The sequence below is a fragment of the Nuphar pumila genome, chromosome 13, assembly GCF_984573655.1.
Source record: "Nuphar pumila chromosome 13, dmNupPumi1.hap1.1, whole genome shotgun sequence".
NCBI classification, from domain to species: Eukaryota; Viridiplantae; Streptophyta; class Magnoliopsida; order Nymphaeales; family Nymphaeaceae; genus Nuphar; species Nuphar pumila.
This window is the reverse complement of record NC_143261.1, coordinates 3,633,895-3,651,152: the sequence shown is the minus strand read 5'-3', so window position 1 is coordinate 3,651,152 and position 17,258 is coordinate 3,633,895. Positions and strand designations below refer to the sequence as shown.

Genomic DNA, 17,258 nt, shown 5'->3' with positions numbered 1-17,258 from the left:
ATGCGTTCTTTCAACAAGTCAACCATATCAAAGTTTTCCAACTTTAGAGCGATTATGATACATACCATTTGACGGAGAGAGAGAGAGTAATTCTCACCCATGAGAAAGCTGGCTCCTACAGGTAAACAGGCTCATTTACAAGCCAACCACCAACAATCAACAGACCACATTAAATTATCATCACCAGAACAGCATCCACTTACAACCAAACTCCACTTTTCAACCGTCCATTATTGTTTTCCCAACAACATACCAAATGCCAAAACCTATCATTTACACAAACAACACATCGTGCAAAAGGAAAATTGGAGAAATAACGATACAAAGGCGAACCCATTCGAAGAGCTTCACTAAAACTTACACAACTTGAAACATAGTGACCAAACCGCCAGTTTTATTTGGTGCCCTCAGAAAAGCAGGTTGTTCAAAGGAAACCATAACTCTTTTCAGTAGACGGGAATGTCCACACCCATTCCACCCAGCTGCTCAGCCCCAACACCCGAGCAACTACCCTCTATTATCTTGATCGAGCTTCCCCGCGGCAACTTTTGCAAACCAAGCTTAGCTCCTGGGTGACTCCATAACCACATGCAGGAGAGCCTCACCAGTGCTGCTTGACCGGCAAACTGAACCCTGCACACAAAGCTCACATCTGCGCACATTTCATTCCCAACTATTCCGGTGGAACCACCACTGCTGTCATTGTAACCGTCGAGGTCAGATTCTGTGACCATGACTATCGACCCATCATCCACCAGTATGGCATGACTGGCTGGGATCTTTGGTACAACTTGAAGTGAATTTGTAGAAGGAATCATTGGGTGGTCGCGAGGATTTCTCTTCTTTATCATCATCATCTTGTAATATTCCTGGACAGCCTGCAATCAACATAACAGTGAATGGAATGATAAAGAGGGCATGGCATAACCACTAAGCCACAGATACAATATTATCCAAAAATCATGGCCTGCCAACATTTCATATCAAAGCCAATAACATAAAACACAAATCCAACAAGACCAAAAACTGGGGCAAGCAGGGCCATAAGTTTCAAACTTTGCAGACATTGAGAACAATTATAACTCAAACCAGACTGGCTAATAGCCTGGGTCTAGAGTCAGGTAAGGACTCCGAGCCTGGTTGGACTACATATCTATCAGTTTCTAACTTAACTCCTTTTCTATCAAGACAGAAAAATGAGTACCTGCCACTGGCAAGCAGCTAAAAGAACCCGAGGCCTGCTTGACCGCACATGTTCATATGCTTCTCTAGGAGTCATGTGCTTATGTTGGACCTGTAGAACAACACATTGTCAAAAGTTTCAAGAAATATTTGTTACTGAATTTTCATTCGTTTCTTTCTAAACAAAAACTAGAAACTTTATGTCACAGACCAGGTAACAAAGAACAATGGTGGTGCTTCGCCCCCGACCAGCTTTACAGTGGACATATGTCATTTTTCCACGAGATGCATTCTCTTCATGGCAAGAGCAGTAAAAAGATGGAGTTAAAATCACAAAAATAGAAATTGTCTCTATGGGATGGGAAAGATCCAATTTTCACTCCATGTAAAAAGCTTCAGCAATACTAGTTTCTTGTGTCTCTATGAGCGAACAATTTTACTTAAGAGTTTGGTCACACATATTTAATCTTTTGTAATACCCTTAAGTACATGTAGCTAAGTTCCTTCGTGGGGCTTCAGCGAATGCCAAACCAATGAAGGTATGCTAGACACCAAGATGAATTTCAATATCGCCCACATTTCTCAATGTTTAAGTTCCTTTGTGGGGTTTTAGTGAATGCCAAATCAACGGCAAGACAAGGTATGCTAGACACCAAGATGCGTTTCAATATCGCTCATATTTCTCAATGTTCTGAATGATCATGAAATTAGCCAAAAAGAAAGCTATTTTTTTCCCCAAAAAAAATATACCACCTGGTAGCGTAGACCACAGAACCAAATGTTCTTGAAATGCTTACTGGTCTTTTATCACATGCCAAAAATTGAGTCCTAAATATTCCCAAGAAAGAGAAAACAATGAGTGATTCTTTACAAGTTTAACATCTATACTCTGGAAGAATAGTTACCAATATTGGTTTCAGGCTTTCAGCAATATTAATGAGGTATATTTTATTGGAATTTTTAACATGTGTTTTTCCTGAAAAAACTTGTGGGTTTTTTAAATAAATAATAATAAAACAAAATTTTAAAAATAAAAAATTTTGTTCAGAAAACTGAAATTAAAAAGCAACAAATATTACGATATTAATATGATATTTTCAACTGTATTTTTTTGAAAAATAGTGATATTAATCCGTGTTGGCTTTTTTAAAAACATGTTAAACATATCAGGGAATACAAACAGGAGTGAAAAATGGAGCATTCATGTGACATAAATCACCATTTCAAGTTAAGTGAAAACTAACTTTTGGTTCACAAAGGGGTATAAGGACAACTTGGCCACATCTGAATAACTAAGATACACAACGATCTCAATGATAATCTCAGGACATTTAATAGGCTATAAGGTGCCTTAGGAAAACTAACTAGTACTCAGCCAAGAAGTTCAAAGTTCACTTTTACAACTTTAATGCAGCATTGTAGCTTGATAAGAGGAGCCCGATGAAGACTGAAAATTTGTTAATACAAGGGCTGCACTAGGGGTGGCAATTTCTGACACGACCCGCCAACCCGCCTCTTAGGCGGGTTCGGGTTGGGCTTAAGCCAACCCGTTTAATAAACGGGTCGACCTGCGTAACCCGTTTATTAAACAGGTCGGGTTCGGGTTGGGGGTATGCCAACCCGCCAACCCGTCTGCCCGACCCGCCAACCCGACCCGTCAACCCGCCAACCCGACCCGTCAACCTGTCAACCCGACCCGCCAACCTGCCTACCTGCCAACCCGATCCGTCAACCCGCCAACCTGAAAACCCGTTTACCCGACCCAACCCATTTATTAAATGGGTTGGCGGGTCGTGTCGGGTTACCCGTTTATTAAACGGGTCGGGTTCGTGTTTGCCACAGCCGACCCGTTTAATAAACGGGTCGGGTTCGGGTTGAGGTATGCTGACACGCCAACCCGCCAACCCGACCCGATTGCCACCCCTAGGCTGCACAAAACACAGCCACAGTTGACAATTCTTCAAAGTGGTTATTCTTTAGTTGGTTTTAATTGTAATGTAAAGAAACGTGGTGTTGATTTGCTGGAAAATCTGTTATATGCAAAAAGACAACAGACAGATGGACATGTATCACCAACCAAAAGTTATAATGCTAAAAGCTGTACAGATAGAAGAACAACTTACTATAAATGAAGTCCACAGCTTGGTGTATGTCAGCAAAAGATGGAGCAAATAAATAATCTCTCGTAGGAATCATTAGGTGGTCAATGCCATGAATCTGAAATTTGAAGTACATGGAAACTAATTAGGAAAAGAACAAATTAACTCCAAACAATGAAACATGATATAAGATGGCAGAACATAACTAGCACACACATTTGAAAGCCCAAATGAGTAAAAGCATTTATGAGAAGACAGAATATGAATACTTATTAATTCACAAGACAGATGACATTGTGTGGAATAAGCTAAACTCACTTGATACAAGGAAGTAGGAACCAGGGTTTCATAAGGCTCATTGAGTGTGATCACTCCCTGAACACCCAGTTGCTTTAAGCGAGGAACATCCTTAGGAAATGGAACAGCACCTAAAAGTACAAACTGAAATTTGAACTGTTAGCAGCAGGTAGACAAATCAGGTGCAGTAAGTAATAAGAATATGGCCTTAGATGAGGGATAATGCAATATAATTACTAAGGAATGCATAACATCCAAATTGATAAATGATAATATTAAAAGCAGCTGATCATAACCAAGTTCTGTCCCTTTCATACTATGTCATTACGATCAACACTATCTGCAGAGACAAATAACTTAAGAATAAGTCCACTCTCCTAACTATACATTTCAACTTTCATGACAGAACTATACGTTTCAACTATCAAGCTTACTTTTTTCTTAGGACATACGTTTAACACTTGAAACATAGCCATGTACACTAAAAGACTGCAGTTTCTCATATAATGTTGCAACATTAGGCAACGAAGATCAATTATGAACAACAAAAAATATGGCCATATTTGAAAATGCCTTCAAGATTGGTGACTATGATTTTGAAAAGACCATTCACAGGATAATGTTTTCCTCAAAGCAGTTCTTGAATTTATACATGGGAATGATTTTAAAAAGACCACTCACAAGAAAACATTTTCTCAGAGCAGACCTTGAATTTACATAGACAAGCTGAAGAAAAAGGAGTGTAACAGAGGAATGGATACTGGGAAATTCTAGCTTTGGAAGTGGGAGTCTCACATTAAACTATCTAATAATGAATAAATAGTTACACTGTTTCCTACACATAACCTTTCACATCACCTCCATAGCTTCAGAGAATAAGTGCTAGATCAGTATGAAAAGCTGCATTGGCAATTACCAATTCCAATGACAACTAATGGAAGGTAGAATCTCTACGAACAGCACAAACCCTTAACATACAAAATTATTAATCTCAATATTTTCTCTCTCACAGGTGAGGAAAAGGATTCTACTTTTCAAGTAATGCTGCGAACCAAATGTGTATAGTAAACCAAGATAATGCAGCACATGAATAAAAGTCAAAAAATTGTATTCACATGTTAGTAATGGTACTTATGCATGTATAATTAGAATGGTAACAAGGTCACAGTCAAACAGGCCAAAGTCATACATATTTCTAGATCCATAATACACTGTAGCTATCATACACTTAAATTACTCAAAGAAAAAAAGAAGAGTTGCTATTGAAGACAAACCTCATCAACCTCATCCCACCAACGGAACTCTGGATGAATCTTATTTCGGAAAATGTTATACAAGAGAGTTGGATAGAACAAAACACGAGCACCGGCTCCAATCAAGACCCTTTTGGCACTTGATTGACAAACCACATTATTTGAAATGTACAATACTGGATTTCCATCACAATGATCCAGCACATTCTCTTCCTCCAGTTCCTCGATGTACATGCTTCTAGCTAAGGAAGGAAAACTTTCTGAATTTGAAACTCCTCAAAATTATGGCTTCCTATCACCACATGTTTGAACAACCTTCAAATTAAAGCCATGTAGAACGGCCATGGATAAGCCTAAAATCAAACATAATGAAACCAGAATGGCTTGGAAAACACTTTGAAATGCTAAAAGGTTTTCAGTTGCTACAGACACTTAATCCATGTATCATTTAGAGAAACAAACTATTCATAGATCACCAATTTATTTATTTATTTTAAGACTAGCTGATAGACATTTTCAGAAAACAATGGACTATAGATACAGAAGAAAACGTTTGTTATTCCAACCGTATTATATCCATGTAAAATACTTCAATTTAAATGAAAGCAATTCAAAGCACACTAATATTTTCAAAGCCTAAATCTTCCATCATCACAGTCATAGAATTATCAAAAGAACTGCAATTCCTTTAGCCATGAAGTCAACGGTAGACTCAATAACACAATACCTCAAATCTACGATTTCTGTACCAAGTCATAACCACATAGTTTGTCATCAATGATTTTTTCTTCTTTTCAAACTGTACACTAGAATATTCAGAAAGCTACAATTCCCAACTGACAATTTCCAGATAAGGGAATTCTCCGCAACTTTAAATCATATTTCGTAAGAACAAAAAGAGCAAAGAATTATCAAAAGAACTGCAATTCCTTTAGCCATGAAGTCAATGGTAGACTCAATAACACAATACCTCAAATCTACGATTTCTGTACCAAGTCATAACCACATAGTTTGTCATCAATGATTTTTTCTTCTTTTCAAACTGTACACTAGAATATTCAGAAAGCTACAATTCCCAACTGACAATTTCCAGATAAGGGAATTCTCCGCAACTTTAAATCATATTTCGTAAGAACAAAAAGAGCAAAGATACCTTCACATTACACACTACTACAACAACAAGGAGAGAAACTTGTTTGCGTTCCTCCCATAATTACCAAAACTCCTTTTTAACAAACACACTTTTCCGATTTTTCAACACGAAGACCTAGAAAAAACAAACAAAGAAGAAACATTAAAACGCGTCTGAGTTCAAGATATATGCAAGCAAACAGGTAAAAGAAAACAAAAAAAGTCGCATCCCAGAGTAACAAAAAGAGATAAAAAACACTTCTTAGTTATTAAGAAATTAGAGCATCACTCCAGAAATATGACGATCAGAAACACATATACCAGACAAGCAACAAACTACACGTACATATAGAGAATTGCAAAGGATATTTGATTAAAAAGGAAACAAAATCAGAAAAAAAGTATTACAAAAATAAAGCATGCAAATGCATTCAAGGCTCAATATCGGAGAGATCATTTGAAAAAAAGAGGAAACACAAGCAATTAGGGTTTTGTCGTGCATAAACACAAATCAAAAGGCAAAAAAAAAAGGGTAACTACGCGAAAAGATACAATAACCAGCAACAAAACTTCCAGATAGTTAACGATGATTTAGGGGATTCAAAAAAATAAAGATCGATAGGAAAGCAAATTCCTAGCGAAGAACATGGCTCTGAAGCATAAATCGGACTAAAAACCCTGAAAATTTCTCACGAATTAGGGCTTCTGATACGGGAAAAAGCACCAGAATACGAAAGAACACTCGGAAAAAAACATCCACACCATCAATTTCATATAGAAGACCACCAAAACTAGGGTTTCAACTTTCAACATCGGGAAGAAAAGAGCAAAGGGATGAAATAGCAATAGCAAGATAACACACCAGAGTGACTGCGATGATCGCGACGAGTCGGAATCTGCGCGCATAGAACGAGCAAAGCAATGTCAGAGAATCGAAAGCATCATTCCTCGAGATGATGGCAAGAGATGGGATCGAAGGAGTCCCTTCAATGCCTTCCTTGCGCCGGTACCCTCCCTCCCAACAAACCCTCAGAATCTCTCTCCTCTCTCTCTCTACAACCACCGAGTTTTTTTTTCCTTTTTTGAGATAAAAAAATAATTTGATAAATGGGGAATCGAAGGGATAGGATAAAGTAAACTGCTCCAATTGAAAATTTTTGGGAATATTCCATCAACTTCAATATGACTTGTATGTCCTTTGCCATCTGAGGCCCGAGGGTGACCAAAAACTGATGACCCGAGGACGTTTGGATTTGGATAGTTACTTTCATTGGTTTGGATCCACTAACTTTGCTTAGGATTCAAAAGTCACAATGAGAGATGGATATGGATCGGTGTTGGGTTTATAAGTGTAGATGGCCATATCACAGGGGTCAGATATCGCTATGATTCAGATAAGGGATCGGTTTGGTAGTAAGAGTAAATAGGGATGTCAATGAATAGGATTTTATCAGATATCCCACTGAATTCTATTCTATTTAGATGCATTTGGTGGTAAGCTAAAATCATATCCGATTATAATTGGATGCAGATATGGTTTTGAGCTTTTGCTACCGAAATTGATGGATATCTGATATGAGATTTTTACCATCCAAATCTGAATATGAGTTCAATTGTTCATGTCCATTTAGTCAACATCCAATTAATTGGATATGATATTGGCCACATCCAATCCGAATCCGAACCATTTACATCCCTAGGAGTAACCCATTTCAGAAATCTGTATCAACTAGATCTATTCATAAATAATAAGCTTAAATGCAATGGGGTTTATAATATAAATTCATGTTGCACACAATTGGAGAAATAAATTTGAAACAGTCCATACAATTATTAGACTGATTTTTTTTTTTAAGGAGAAGAAAAAATTCTTTTTTTTTTTTATAGGCAAGCTGTGGTTAAGCAAACTAGTGGGGTAGCCTAACCCCAGCTTGCCTATAAAAAAAAAAAAGAGAAACTTTTTTCATTAATCACAGTCTCATCAGAATACAGTGTATCAGACTGAGAGCTGAATCCTTAATCCTAAACACTGAACCCTAAACCCTGAGTTGAGATCTAAGTCATATTAGTTCAGTTTGATGTCAGGCTATGTAACAAATTTGATTGATATTTCTAATATACCGCAAATCTGTCGAGATAATTTCAAAAGTAAATAAAATATTGAAAAAAATCAAAATATTTTTAAACCTATTCTAACATATCATGTTTTTATCACAACATTAGTTTGATAAAGATAATTTTAATTTTCTTTATTTTTTACATTTTTATATATGCCAATATTTTCTCGAGAATTTACTAAGAAATCACATGTTCTTCAATATATTGCGAGATTTTCCCCATAGCGAGATTTATGACATCAGGTCAGCACACTGCCTCGAGAACTATAAACAGTTTCAATTCCAAAAAAATGGGTCCAGATGAGCAGAGCAGGGCCCAAGAATTTGAGTCCGGATCCGGTGCAATATGATTGCACAAAAAGTGTGCATTAAGCATATGATTGCCCTCCATCAAGTATTGGGACACTCCTGTCCCCAAGATAGGGTGATGAGGTGCTCAATGCCCATATATTTGTGCAATCATATTGCACCTGATCTTTTCATCAAGAATTAAAGTTGAGCTGCATACTATGTTTTTAAACTGATATCAAACAGACTTCCTTCTAGGGATTGCAGTGGACCGAGGAAAGCCCTGTCTTAAAATCCTGCCCTCCATCCCGGCTTGGGTTTTGATTTTAACCTCCATCCCTGTTTAATGTCCTTTACCCCAGGTCCAAAAGAGGCTAGGCGGGGCGGGGCGGGGTGGAACTCCGTTTCCCCTCGGTCCACTGCCATCCCTAAAGAAGGATCGGGGATGGGAAAAGACGGGGATTTGGCGACGAGGATGGGGTGGGGCAGAAAAAAGCGTAAGTCCATCCCTGCCTCCATCCCCGCATGAGTTTTGATTTTAACCTCCATCTCCGCCTTCATTCCCGTTTCATGTCCTCCATTCCCAGTCCAAACCAAGCGAGGTGGGGCGCGACCCCATTTTCCCAAGTCCACCGCCTTCCCTACTTCCTTCCCAAGCTTTGAATTGCTTTTAGCAAAAAAATGGCAAGGTCATGGAGGCCAATTGTAGGTATCTTGCACATGATGCTATGAGAGGGTGTTGGGGGGGGGGGGGGGGGGGGGGCACAGCTATATCTTATTCCCTCAAGAGTGAGGAGCATCACCAACATGTGCAGTTAGTGAACAAATTCCATTCTGGTGGAAAGACATTCATTGGGCTCCCCTACCCCTTAAAGTCCAGTGTGATGTGGGTCACTACTCTCTCTCTCTCTCTCTAAGGTTAAGTGTGTGTGTTTTGGGGGTACTCCTTACTAAACTCTGCACAATAGGCTACCAGCCTCAATAACATGTCATTAAGATGCATCTGCCTTCATGTGCCTCATGCAACCAACCGTTCATAGTAGGTGAGGCTCCCATGCCTCATGCTTAATTGGTTATAAAACCAAACTCAAAGAGGAAGCATACCTAAATTGATTCGAACCAACTCATCTGTCATAAGTGAAAAGTTGGTGTTAGCCACTGTAGAAGCTACTGTTTTTTTAGTGTCAAGAGCATTGTTATCAGTATTCGATGCCAATCGGCTGATTGGTATTGTATCGGTTAAAAATCGATACGAAAAAGAACTGATTCGGCTTACTTATTTTTAAATAACATTTAAAAATGGTTAAAAAATAGTTTTTTTTATATATTTTTCTTGATATGTGTCATTTGCTGGTTAAAAATTTAATGATTCAGCTCGATTTCGGTTCAGAATAGGAGTCAGCCAATTCCCTGAATCAATTGATTCAGGGTCCAATACGATTCTGACAACATTAGCCAAGACTCAAGAGGTTGAAAGCAATGAGAACCAGACTTGGACCCGGTTTTCGGGTATGGTATCGTGTTCAGACCCAGGTCTGATTGGGTTCAATATAAGAAAACCATACAGAGACCCGATAAGAACTACATGAACCATACCCACTAAAACTATTTTTTTTTTTATCATTTTTACATTGAAAAAATGCAGGTCTTAATCGAAACTCGGGTCGAGTCCGGGTCTCCTATAAAATTTCACAAACTATACTCAGGTCCATGTATTAATCGGACCTTCGGGTCTGGACTGGGGTCTTAATCGGGTCATATTATTTATCACCGTACCCGGACCCTATAGGGGTTGGTTCGGGTAAACCCGACCCATTGACACCCCTAAAAATTATCTTTGGTGAGGATGGGAGAGTACTTGTGTTGTTTTACATCGTTGACACTGAAACAGGGCTACTGTTCAAGCTCGGATCGAGTAGAACTTGAGTTTGTTTTGACCCGAGCATTTTTTATTTAAAAATAATTGAACTGCACTGAAAACAGTGGGTTTTGAGCTACTCACCTTCGCCGTAAAAGGCTAACACTTTGCCTGCCTAAGCAAGACCATTTGATGTATTAAATTCAGAAAACATAAATTGTACATATACTACACTCTGTGCATTATATAACTATGCAAATCAAGTAATCGAGCTCAACTGATCTTGAGTGATCAAGCTCAGCTCGTTTATCTACTCAAATGAGGTCAAGCTTGAGCTAGCTGGGTTCATTGTGCATCCCTAATCAACATGGCACCTCTTATAGGTATGGCAGTGGACCGGGGTGAGGACATGGGACAAGGTCTCTACCTCCACCCCGTCTCAAAATCCTACCCTCCATTCCCGCCTTCATTCTTGCACGGGTTTTGATTTTAACCTCCATCCTTGCCTCCATCTCCGTTTTATGCCCTCCATCTCCTGTCCAAACGGGGCGAGGCAGGGCAGAGCCCCGCTTTCTCTCGGTCCACTGCCATCTCTAAAGAAGGATCTGGGATGGGGCGGGGCAATGCAAGGATCGAGGATGGGTACGAGGTGGGCGGGGGAAAAGTAAGTTCATCCTTGCCTCCATCCCTGCACGGGTTTTGATTTTATCCTCCATCCACATTTCATGTCCTCCAACCCCGGTCCAAATGGGGTGAGGCGGGGTCCCATTTTTCCAGGTCCACTGCCATCCCTAAACGATCACTATGGTTCTCCCTATTATTCACAAAAAAAAAACCTATAGATGTGATCTACGTGAATTTCACCAATTCACCAAATAAAATACATATATTGGATCATTTAATCGTTGAGAGCTATCAATGGGGGGCACAATGCACTAAAATTTCACTACTGGCAAATTCATGTCTCACATCATAACTACTCGATCTAAAGTGCGATTTTCAATAAATCATGTTCAACTTATTTGTGGGCCTAGAGTGAGTAGTAAAATTCACTACCATGATTTTCTGTTAGAGAGTAAGTTACTATTGAGTTTTACATGAACACACACATATGTTCTAGCTATTTTCGTTCATTTGACCCCCATAAGCATGTTCGACATGGTTCATTTACATGCATTTAATCGAATATATGGTTTTTGGGTAAAACCTATTTTTTTAATTATAAGAAATTTTAGTGCATTATAGGCCGTTGATTTTTGAAGCTCTTGAAAATCCCACATAGGTATTGTAATTGCACGACACAAAATACATTTTGCACCAAGTAAATTATGTAGATCACATGATACACAAAGTATGAGAAACAAAGGAAGAAAAGAGAGGGGTCTACTAGCCAGTATATATATATATATATATATATATATATATATATATATATATATATAAAGATAAACCTACCAAATGAAACATGATAGTGGATTTTTGATGTTTTTTCTTTAAAATTTGGACCTCATAGATGTGTTCAACAAGATCGATTTACTAGAAATGGACACTTGGATCGTGCATTTTGGATGAAAAAGATGGTATTTGGAGCCTAAATTTTTTTAGAAAATTGTAGGCTGTTGATTTTTGAAACCTCATAAAAACCTATTCATGCATCGAAATCAAATGTTCCAAGAAGTGATTACTATAAAAACAAACATATAGATCACATCTTTAAGCTCAGAATTTTGAAAAAGCATCACAAATTCATAAAAGTCTACTATCATGTTTCATTTAATAGGTTTTGTATTTTGTAGGTTTACATTTCCCTATATATATATATATATATATATATATATATATATATATATATATATATATATATACTTTGGTACCCTCAAGAGTACTATACTGTCTAATAGCCTAATTGATTTTCTAATGTTTTGCATTGGGTATTTTGTGAATTTAACCATGTAGATGCGTTGCAAACAAGTTTTTTAAATGAATATAAAAATCAATAGCACATAAACCACTTAAACTTTTACCCAAAACAAAAAAGAGAAGAAAAAGTTCAAAGCAAAATCCAAACATGTGATCTACTAAAACGAAGATGACAAATACATCTAGATGATTAAGATTGACTAGATAATGCCTGCAACCAGATCGAGGTTTGAGTGAGCTTCTATCCTAAATTAATAGCTCCACTAATGCTTTTGAAGCTACTTAGATAAGTCCAGATTTTTCTCTTAACAACTTGGACCCGATGACATATTGACATGCCTCACATGGGGGACGGCACATTAGTTGACAGGGTTCTTGGCGACCCTCTTGGGGTAAGGAGTAAGCCCATGGAGTTTTACGTTGCCAAGATAACGATCGTAGGTACGGCAGGCAGAGCCAGCGCGGCTAGGTCTCTGATCCTGTGGGCAGTTTCTTCATGTAAATAAAAAAAAAAAGTGACCCTGTTCTAGGCGAGGGTTTATCGTGATTAAAAAAAAAAAAAAGTGACCCTGTTCTAGGGGAGGGTTTATCGTGATTAAAAAAAAAAAATTCATTTCCCTTTGGTTAGTCTCATTGTTCCTTCTCATTAAAGCAACCTGTAAAAGAAGAAAGAAATCCAAACGCGTTTGTTGCACGCTGCCTCAACGGAACGCAGAGCTGCATGGAAGTGTGGGCCCCACAATGGAATCCCAACGTTGGTTCCCCCCTCCTCCTCATTAAAGCTCCATTCATTCCTCTTTTTCTTTGGTTCATATTTCTAATTCTATTTGTATGCGCAAAAAATAGTCCGATATGGTAGTTTCTGGTTCCATTTCTTGTGGAATTAAATTCTCATCGGCACTTTGTGCGGGAAAGTGACCGATTTCATACGTAATGAGAATCGGGTCACTTTTCTCGCTCACAGGATGAGAGACTTAGCTGCGCTGGCTCTGCCTGCCCTACTTACGGTCATTGTCTTGGCAACATAAAACTCTGTGGGCTTACCCCTTGCCCCAAGGGAATCTCGGAGAACCTGGTCACCTAATGGGCCTGCCCCAATGTGAGGCATGTCAATATGTCATCGTTCTCTCGTTTTGAGCTGAAACAAACACCACTTAAAAGGCAAAACTCAAGGAAAGATTATCCCATGTTTGCAACTGCTCTTAAATTTCATCATAAAAAAAATAAAATCAAACCAAGCAGTATGTTGACACACTCATGTCTCAATCGTAATTATGATGTATATGATGTGGTTTTGGACATTTGTTGTGGCTAAATTGTGAGTTCCAATATGGCATGCTATTTCACTACTTTAAGGCTCTCATTGAGAGCATGTATTTGTCATTAAAGAGCCAAATCTTAGCTATCCCAAATCCAGAATTGGCGAGCCTTAGAATTTGCAAGTCGCATGGCATTTTTTTGGCAACTATCAGCTCCCAAACAGCCAATGCAAACTAAAAGGAAGTTGAGAAGGGAGATAAAAAGAGATGGATTTGAGGCTACCAAATTGCATTCCATATTGAGATTTATCATATCCAAGCTCCCACACATTGGTGGATGTTGGAGATTCCGAAAATCCCTTCCAACACTCACCTACTGCGCATTCCCAAACAGAGTCAAAGCTTCCAAGCAAAGGATGCACCGAAACGGATATGGCACAAAACCACACTTTTGAAAGATGGCTGATCTGTAACAGTCATGATCACTCTCACCGTTTTCATAAGTTGCAAATGATAGGATTTGGACAAAGATAGTACCCACAGTACCATTCCACTGACAGGATATTTTTCTGGCTGTGAAACAAGAATCCAGAAGACTATATCACACACTCTTCAAGCAGGGAAGAGACAGTAAAAACGTTTAAAAACTGGTTTTCAAATATGAGAAGAGGACTTGCAAGAATTGCAAGCCCACTCACAACAACAACTACAACTACAACTAGGCCTTCATCCCAAAAAAATGGGGTCGGCGATATGAACCAAAAAAGAAAATCATTTCGGGTCTTCCACGTGAATCCTTCTCCTCCAATCATTTCTATCCAATGCCATGTCCTCGGTGAGGTTCAAAGCATTCATATCCTTATCATCTCCATCCAAGTCTTCTTAAGCCTACCCCAACCTCTTTTAACTAATATATTATCTCATTTCTCCATCCTTCTAACTAGAGCATCATTAAGTCTTTGCCGAATATGTCCAAACCACCGTAAACGATTCTCTCTCATCGTATTTTCAATGGATGCAACGCCTACCTTCTTACGTATCTTCCCGTTTTGAATCTTATCTTTTATTGTATTTTCACACAACCATCTAAGCATACGCATCTCAGCTACACTCATTTTTTGAATATGACGTCTCTTGGCAGCTCAACATTCCGTACCATATAGTAAAGCGGGCCTAATTGTCGTCCTATAAAACTTTCCCTTCAACCGCACTGACATTCTACGATCGCACAACACTCATGTTGCACTTTTCCATTCATCCACCCAACCTTTATCCTATGATTTACATCTCCATCAATTTTTCAATTCTTTTGAATGACAGATCCCAAATATTTGAAACAATAATCCACCGACAACTCGAGTTCATAAATTCAACAAAAAAAAATAAAAAGAGATGAAGCATAGCAGCAGTTCAAGCTTCTAAGGGCATAATCTTACAATTCTTAACTGTCTACATTTTTGCTATTACTTGGATGAATCTTGAATAATTCAAGATTGTTGTAGAACATGTTAACAATCAACTGACTATAACCAAAGAAGAATGCAATTCTATTGCATCTGTTTATGCGTGTCATGTAGTTGAAGTCGATCTGGTCCTTTTGTTATGACCACTTGCTCTCTTGATAGACTCTATCCTCTGAAGTCTGATCTGCTCTCTGAACTTAGCTATGAACTCATCAGCCTTCTTATCAACTTCATCGGCGTCGATCTCAGTCTCTGCTACAGGCTTTGATCCAACAGCTTCAGTATGAGCAGGCTTGTCATTTTCCTTCTTTCCCTCCTCTTCCTCTTCCTCCTCATCGTCATCATCAGTGTCTGCTACTTCTTCGACTGGTGTCTTCAATTCATCCATCTTTTCTTTTGCCTTCCTCCAGTTTCTCTGGTACTCTTCATACAGTTCGATGGGAGGCGGCGGTGGGGTCTGGAAATTAGACTTCCTGTGGTTTTTCTCTACCTTCACAACCTCTGCTAGGGGCTGGAAATTGGAATGCCTCTGGTTTTTCTCTACCGTTGCAACTTCTGCCTCTCTGTTTTTCTTCTCTGTTTTCCCTGCATCCGAAGACTCTGTCCTTGCTCTCTGTGGCCTGTCTAACATTACATGCTCACTGTCCCTATTCTTTCTTACAGAGTTCTCCACCTTCCTTGCTTCAGACTCTCTCCTGCTTCTTCTCTCTCTTCTCTCATCTCCAGCGCCACTATGGTCTCTGCTTCTGGAATTCAAATTCTCGAATTTTCTAACTGTTCTTACGGATTTTGAAACTGGGGAACCTTCAAATGATTCTGAATACTTTGAGTTTCTATGCAGACTTTTGTCCTCGGTAATAAACTCATTAACAGAGGAAGACATACCATCCATGGGAGCAGAAACAGTGGCGGGCACAGAGTTGTTTGCAGTTTTTGGAACTGAAGCAGGCCTTGGTGTTGGTGAAACAGAATGTGAAGGCGAAACCGATGGCGAAGCAGTCAACGAGGAATTTGGCCGAGACGACCAAGGAATCGGTGAGCGGAATGCGGAAGTTTCGAATCTCTGTGACTCAGGCTCAGAAACAGAGGGTTGCAGAGTACCTACAGGAGGAAGGCTTATATCTTCCTTCAGCTCTAACCTTCCTGACCTTGATCGCCATGGAATTGGGGAAGGCAAAACCAGATTTTCCTTAGCATTGTCATCCAAATTATACAGATTAGACACCCCAATTTCTCTTTTTCCATTTCTGATACCATCATTAGTTCGCGCATTTGCAGACACAGGAACAGAGCTTTGCCTAGAAATACCTGGAACCTTATGAACGGAAGCAATGGGCTCCGAGTCCGGCAGACCAGACTTCAAGCTCCTGACAGGGAGGAACAGAGGTCTATCATGGCGGTCGCGATCTTCTTCTGCCACCATGACCATCGGCTCGCAAGGAGAATACAGAGAGCTCCATGTCTGAACCTTACTGGTATCAGAGTAGGACGGGCTATCGATCTCTCTGTCGAAAACCGGAGAGACCTGAAGGATTTTTGATACGTAATTTTGCGTCGAATCGATCTGCGCCTGGATGTCCTCTGTTTCGGCCCGGCGACGGCTCAAGAGGCCATAGGAGAGTGCAACTCCGATCAAAACCAGGCGCAGGAACTCCCAACCTCTGTTGAAGATGGTGTGGTTGGTGAATTCAGGTGGCTGTGAGGGATAAAATGGTAGCAGTGCAATTACTATGGTTATGAATGCGCCTTTGAGAAGGAAGCTAGAGTACTTACTCTGGTTCTGTTGGGTCTCTGGAACTAGCCGTTGGGCAGGTAAGTCTGGTGTATGGGGAGGGAAATCTAGCCGTTGGGTGGTTTGGAAAGAGGAGGCCATGAAACAGAAACTTGGAAGGATTGGAGTTGCAGAGAGAAAGAGAAACATAAGAAAGGAAAGTGGGGAATGGTTGGTGGGGGTGATTGGAGATGAAATCTTAAGGGGGAAGGAAATGTGTAGGAAAAAGCGAAGGGAAAAGCTTAGGTGGCCATCACACAATTCAAAATTCCAATCTCTGTCATCTGCATGTTTGAAGAATTTGCCATGCCCAAGCTGCCCTTAACTTTACAAGGAAAATAAATGTTGGTGCCATTACACATTCCTCCTCAAGCAACTCAAGGGTTTAAGGGTTCAAGCACCTCAAGGGTTAAAGGCCACACATGCCAACGGGGGGCTCCGCGTGGTTGGTAGGAGCTGTCAGTGCACGTCTCCCTGTGGTTGGACGTTGCAGATTCAAAACCCAGTGGTACGTTGAATAATAAATGGTGGGTTCTACCTAACCCCAGCTTGCTTTTAAAAAAAAAAATGGGTACGTGATAAAATAGAAACACTCTCTGGTGAAACTCATGAGTGCAAGT

At 39.5% G+C, this 17,258-nt stretch overlaps 2 protein-coding genes across 5 annotated transcripts; both read right to left on the bottom strand.

Moving 5' to 3' along the window:
- Positions 1-202: 202 nt before the first annotated feature.
- Positions 203-7,039, bottom strand: LOC149817548 (phosphatidylglycerophosphate phosphatase PTPMT2-like). 4 transcript variants are annotated; one of them, XM_089985826.1, is made up of 8 exons: positions 6,825-7,039; positions 5,985-6,098; positions 4,853-5,123; positions 3,600-3,722; positions 3,306-3,399; positions 1,394-1,476; positions 1,205-1,294; positions 203-878 (listed from the first exon to the last, which is right to left on the bottom strand). In XM_089985826.1, exons 3-8 carry the CDS (start codon positions 5,063-5,065, stop codon positions 447-449), a joined length of 1,035 nt encoding a protein of 344 aa, XP_089841952.1. In that variant the 5' UTR covers positions 5,066-5,123; positions 5,985-6,098; positions 6,825-7,039; the 3' UTR covers positions 203-446. The 4 variants fall into 4 exon arrangements, with proteins under 4 accessions (XP_089841952.1, XP_089841953.1, XP_089841954.1 ...); XM_089985827.1 differs by having other exon boundaries at positions 4,853-5,146; positions 6,825-7,025; XM_089985828.1 differs by lacking the exon at positions 5,985-6,098 and having other exon boundaries at positions 6,825-7,026.
- Positions 7,040-14,790: 7,751 nt separating this feature from the next.
- Positions 14,791-16,740, bottom strand: LOC149817547 (uncharacterized). The gene has a single exon (XM_089985447.1). The coding sequence runs from the start codon at positions 16,738-16,740 to the stop codon at positions 14,974-14,976; it is 1,767 nt and encodes a 588-aa protein (XP_089841573.1). The 3' UTR covers positions 14,791-14,973.
- Positions 16,741-17,258: the final 518 nt, after the last annotated feature.

Bases quoted from the DNA above. Each gene is read 5' to 3' on its own strand.
- LOC149817548 (XM_089985826.1), bottom strand. From the start codon at position 5,065: ATGTACATCGAGGAACTGGAGGAAGAGAATGTGCTGGATCATTGTGAT. The intron at 1,477-3,305 runs GTAAGTTGTTCT...CTTGCCATGAAG, and splicing joins AGCTGTGGACTTCATTTATA to AGAATGCATCTCGTGGAAAA. The intron at 879-1,204 runs GTACTCATTTTT...TGTTGATTGCAG, and splicing joins TAGCTGCTTGCCAGTGGCAG to GCTGTCCAGGAATATTACAA.
- LOC149817547 (XM_089985447.1), bottom strand. From the start codon at position 16,740: ATGGCCTCCTCTTTCCAAACCACCCAACGGCTAGATTTCCCTCCCCAT.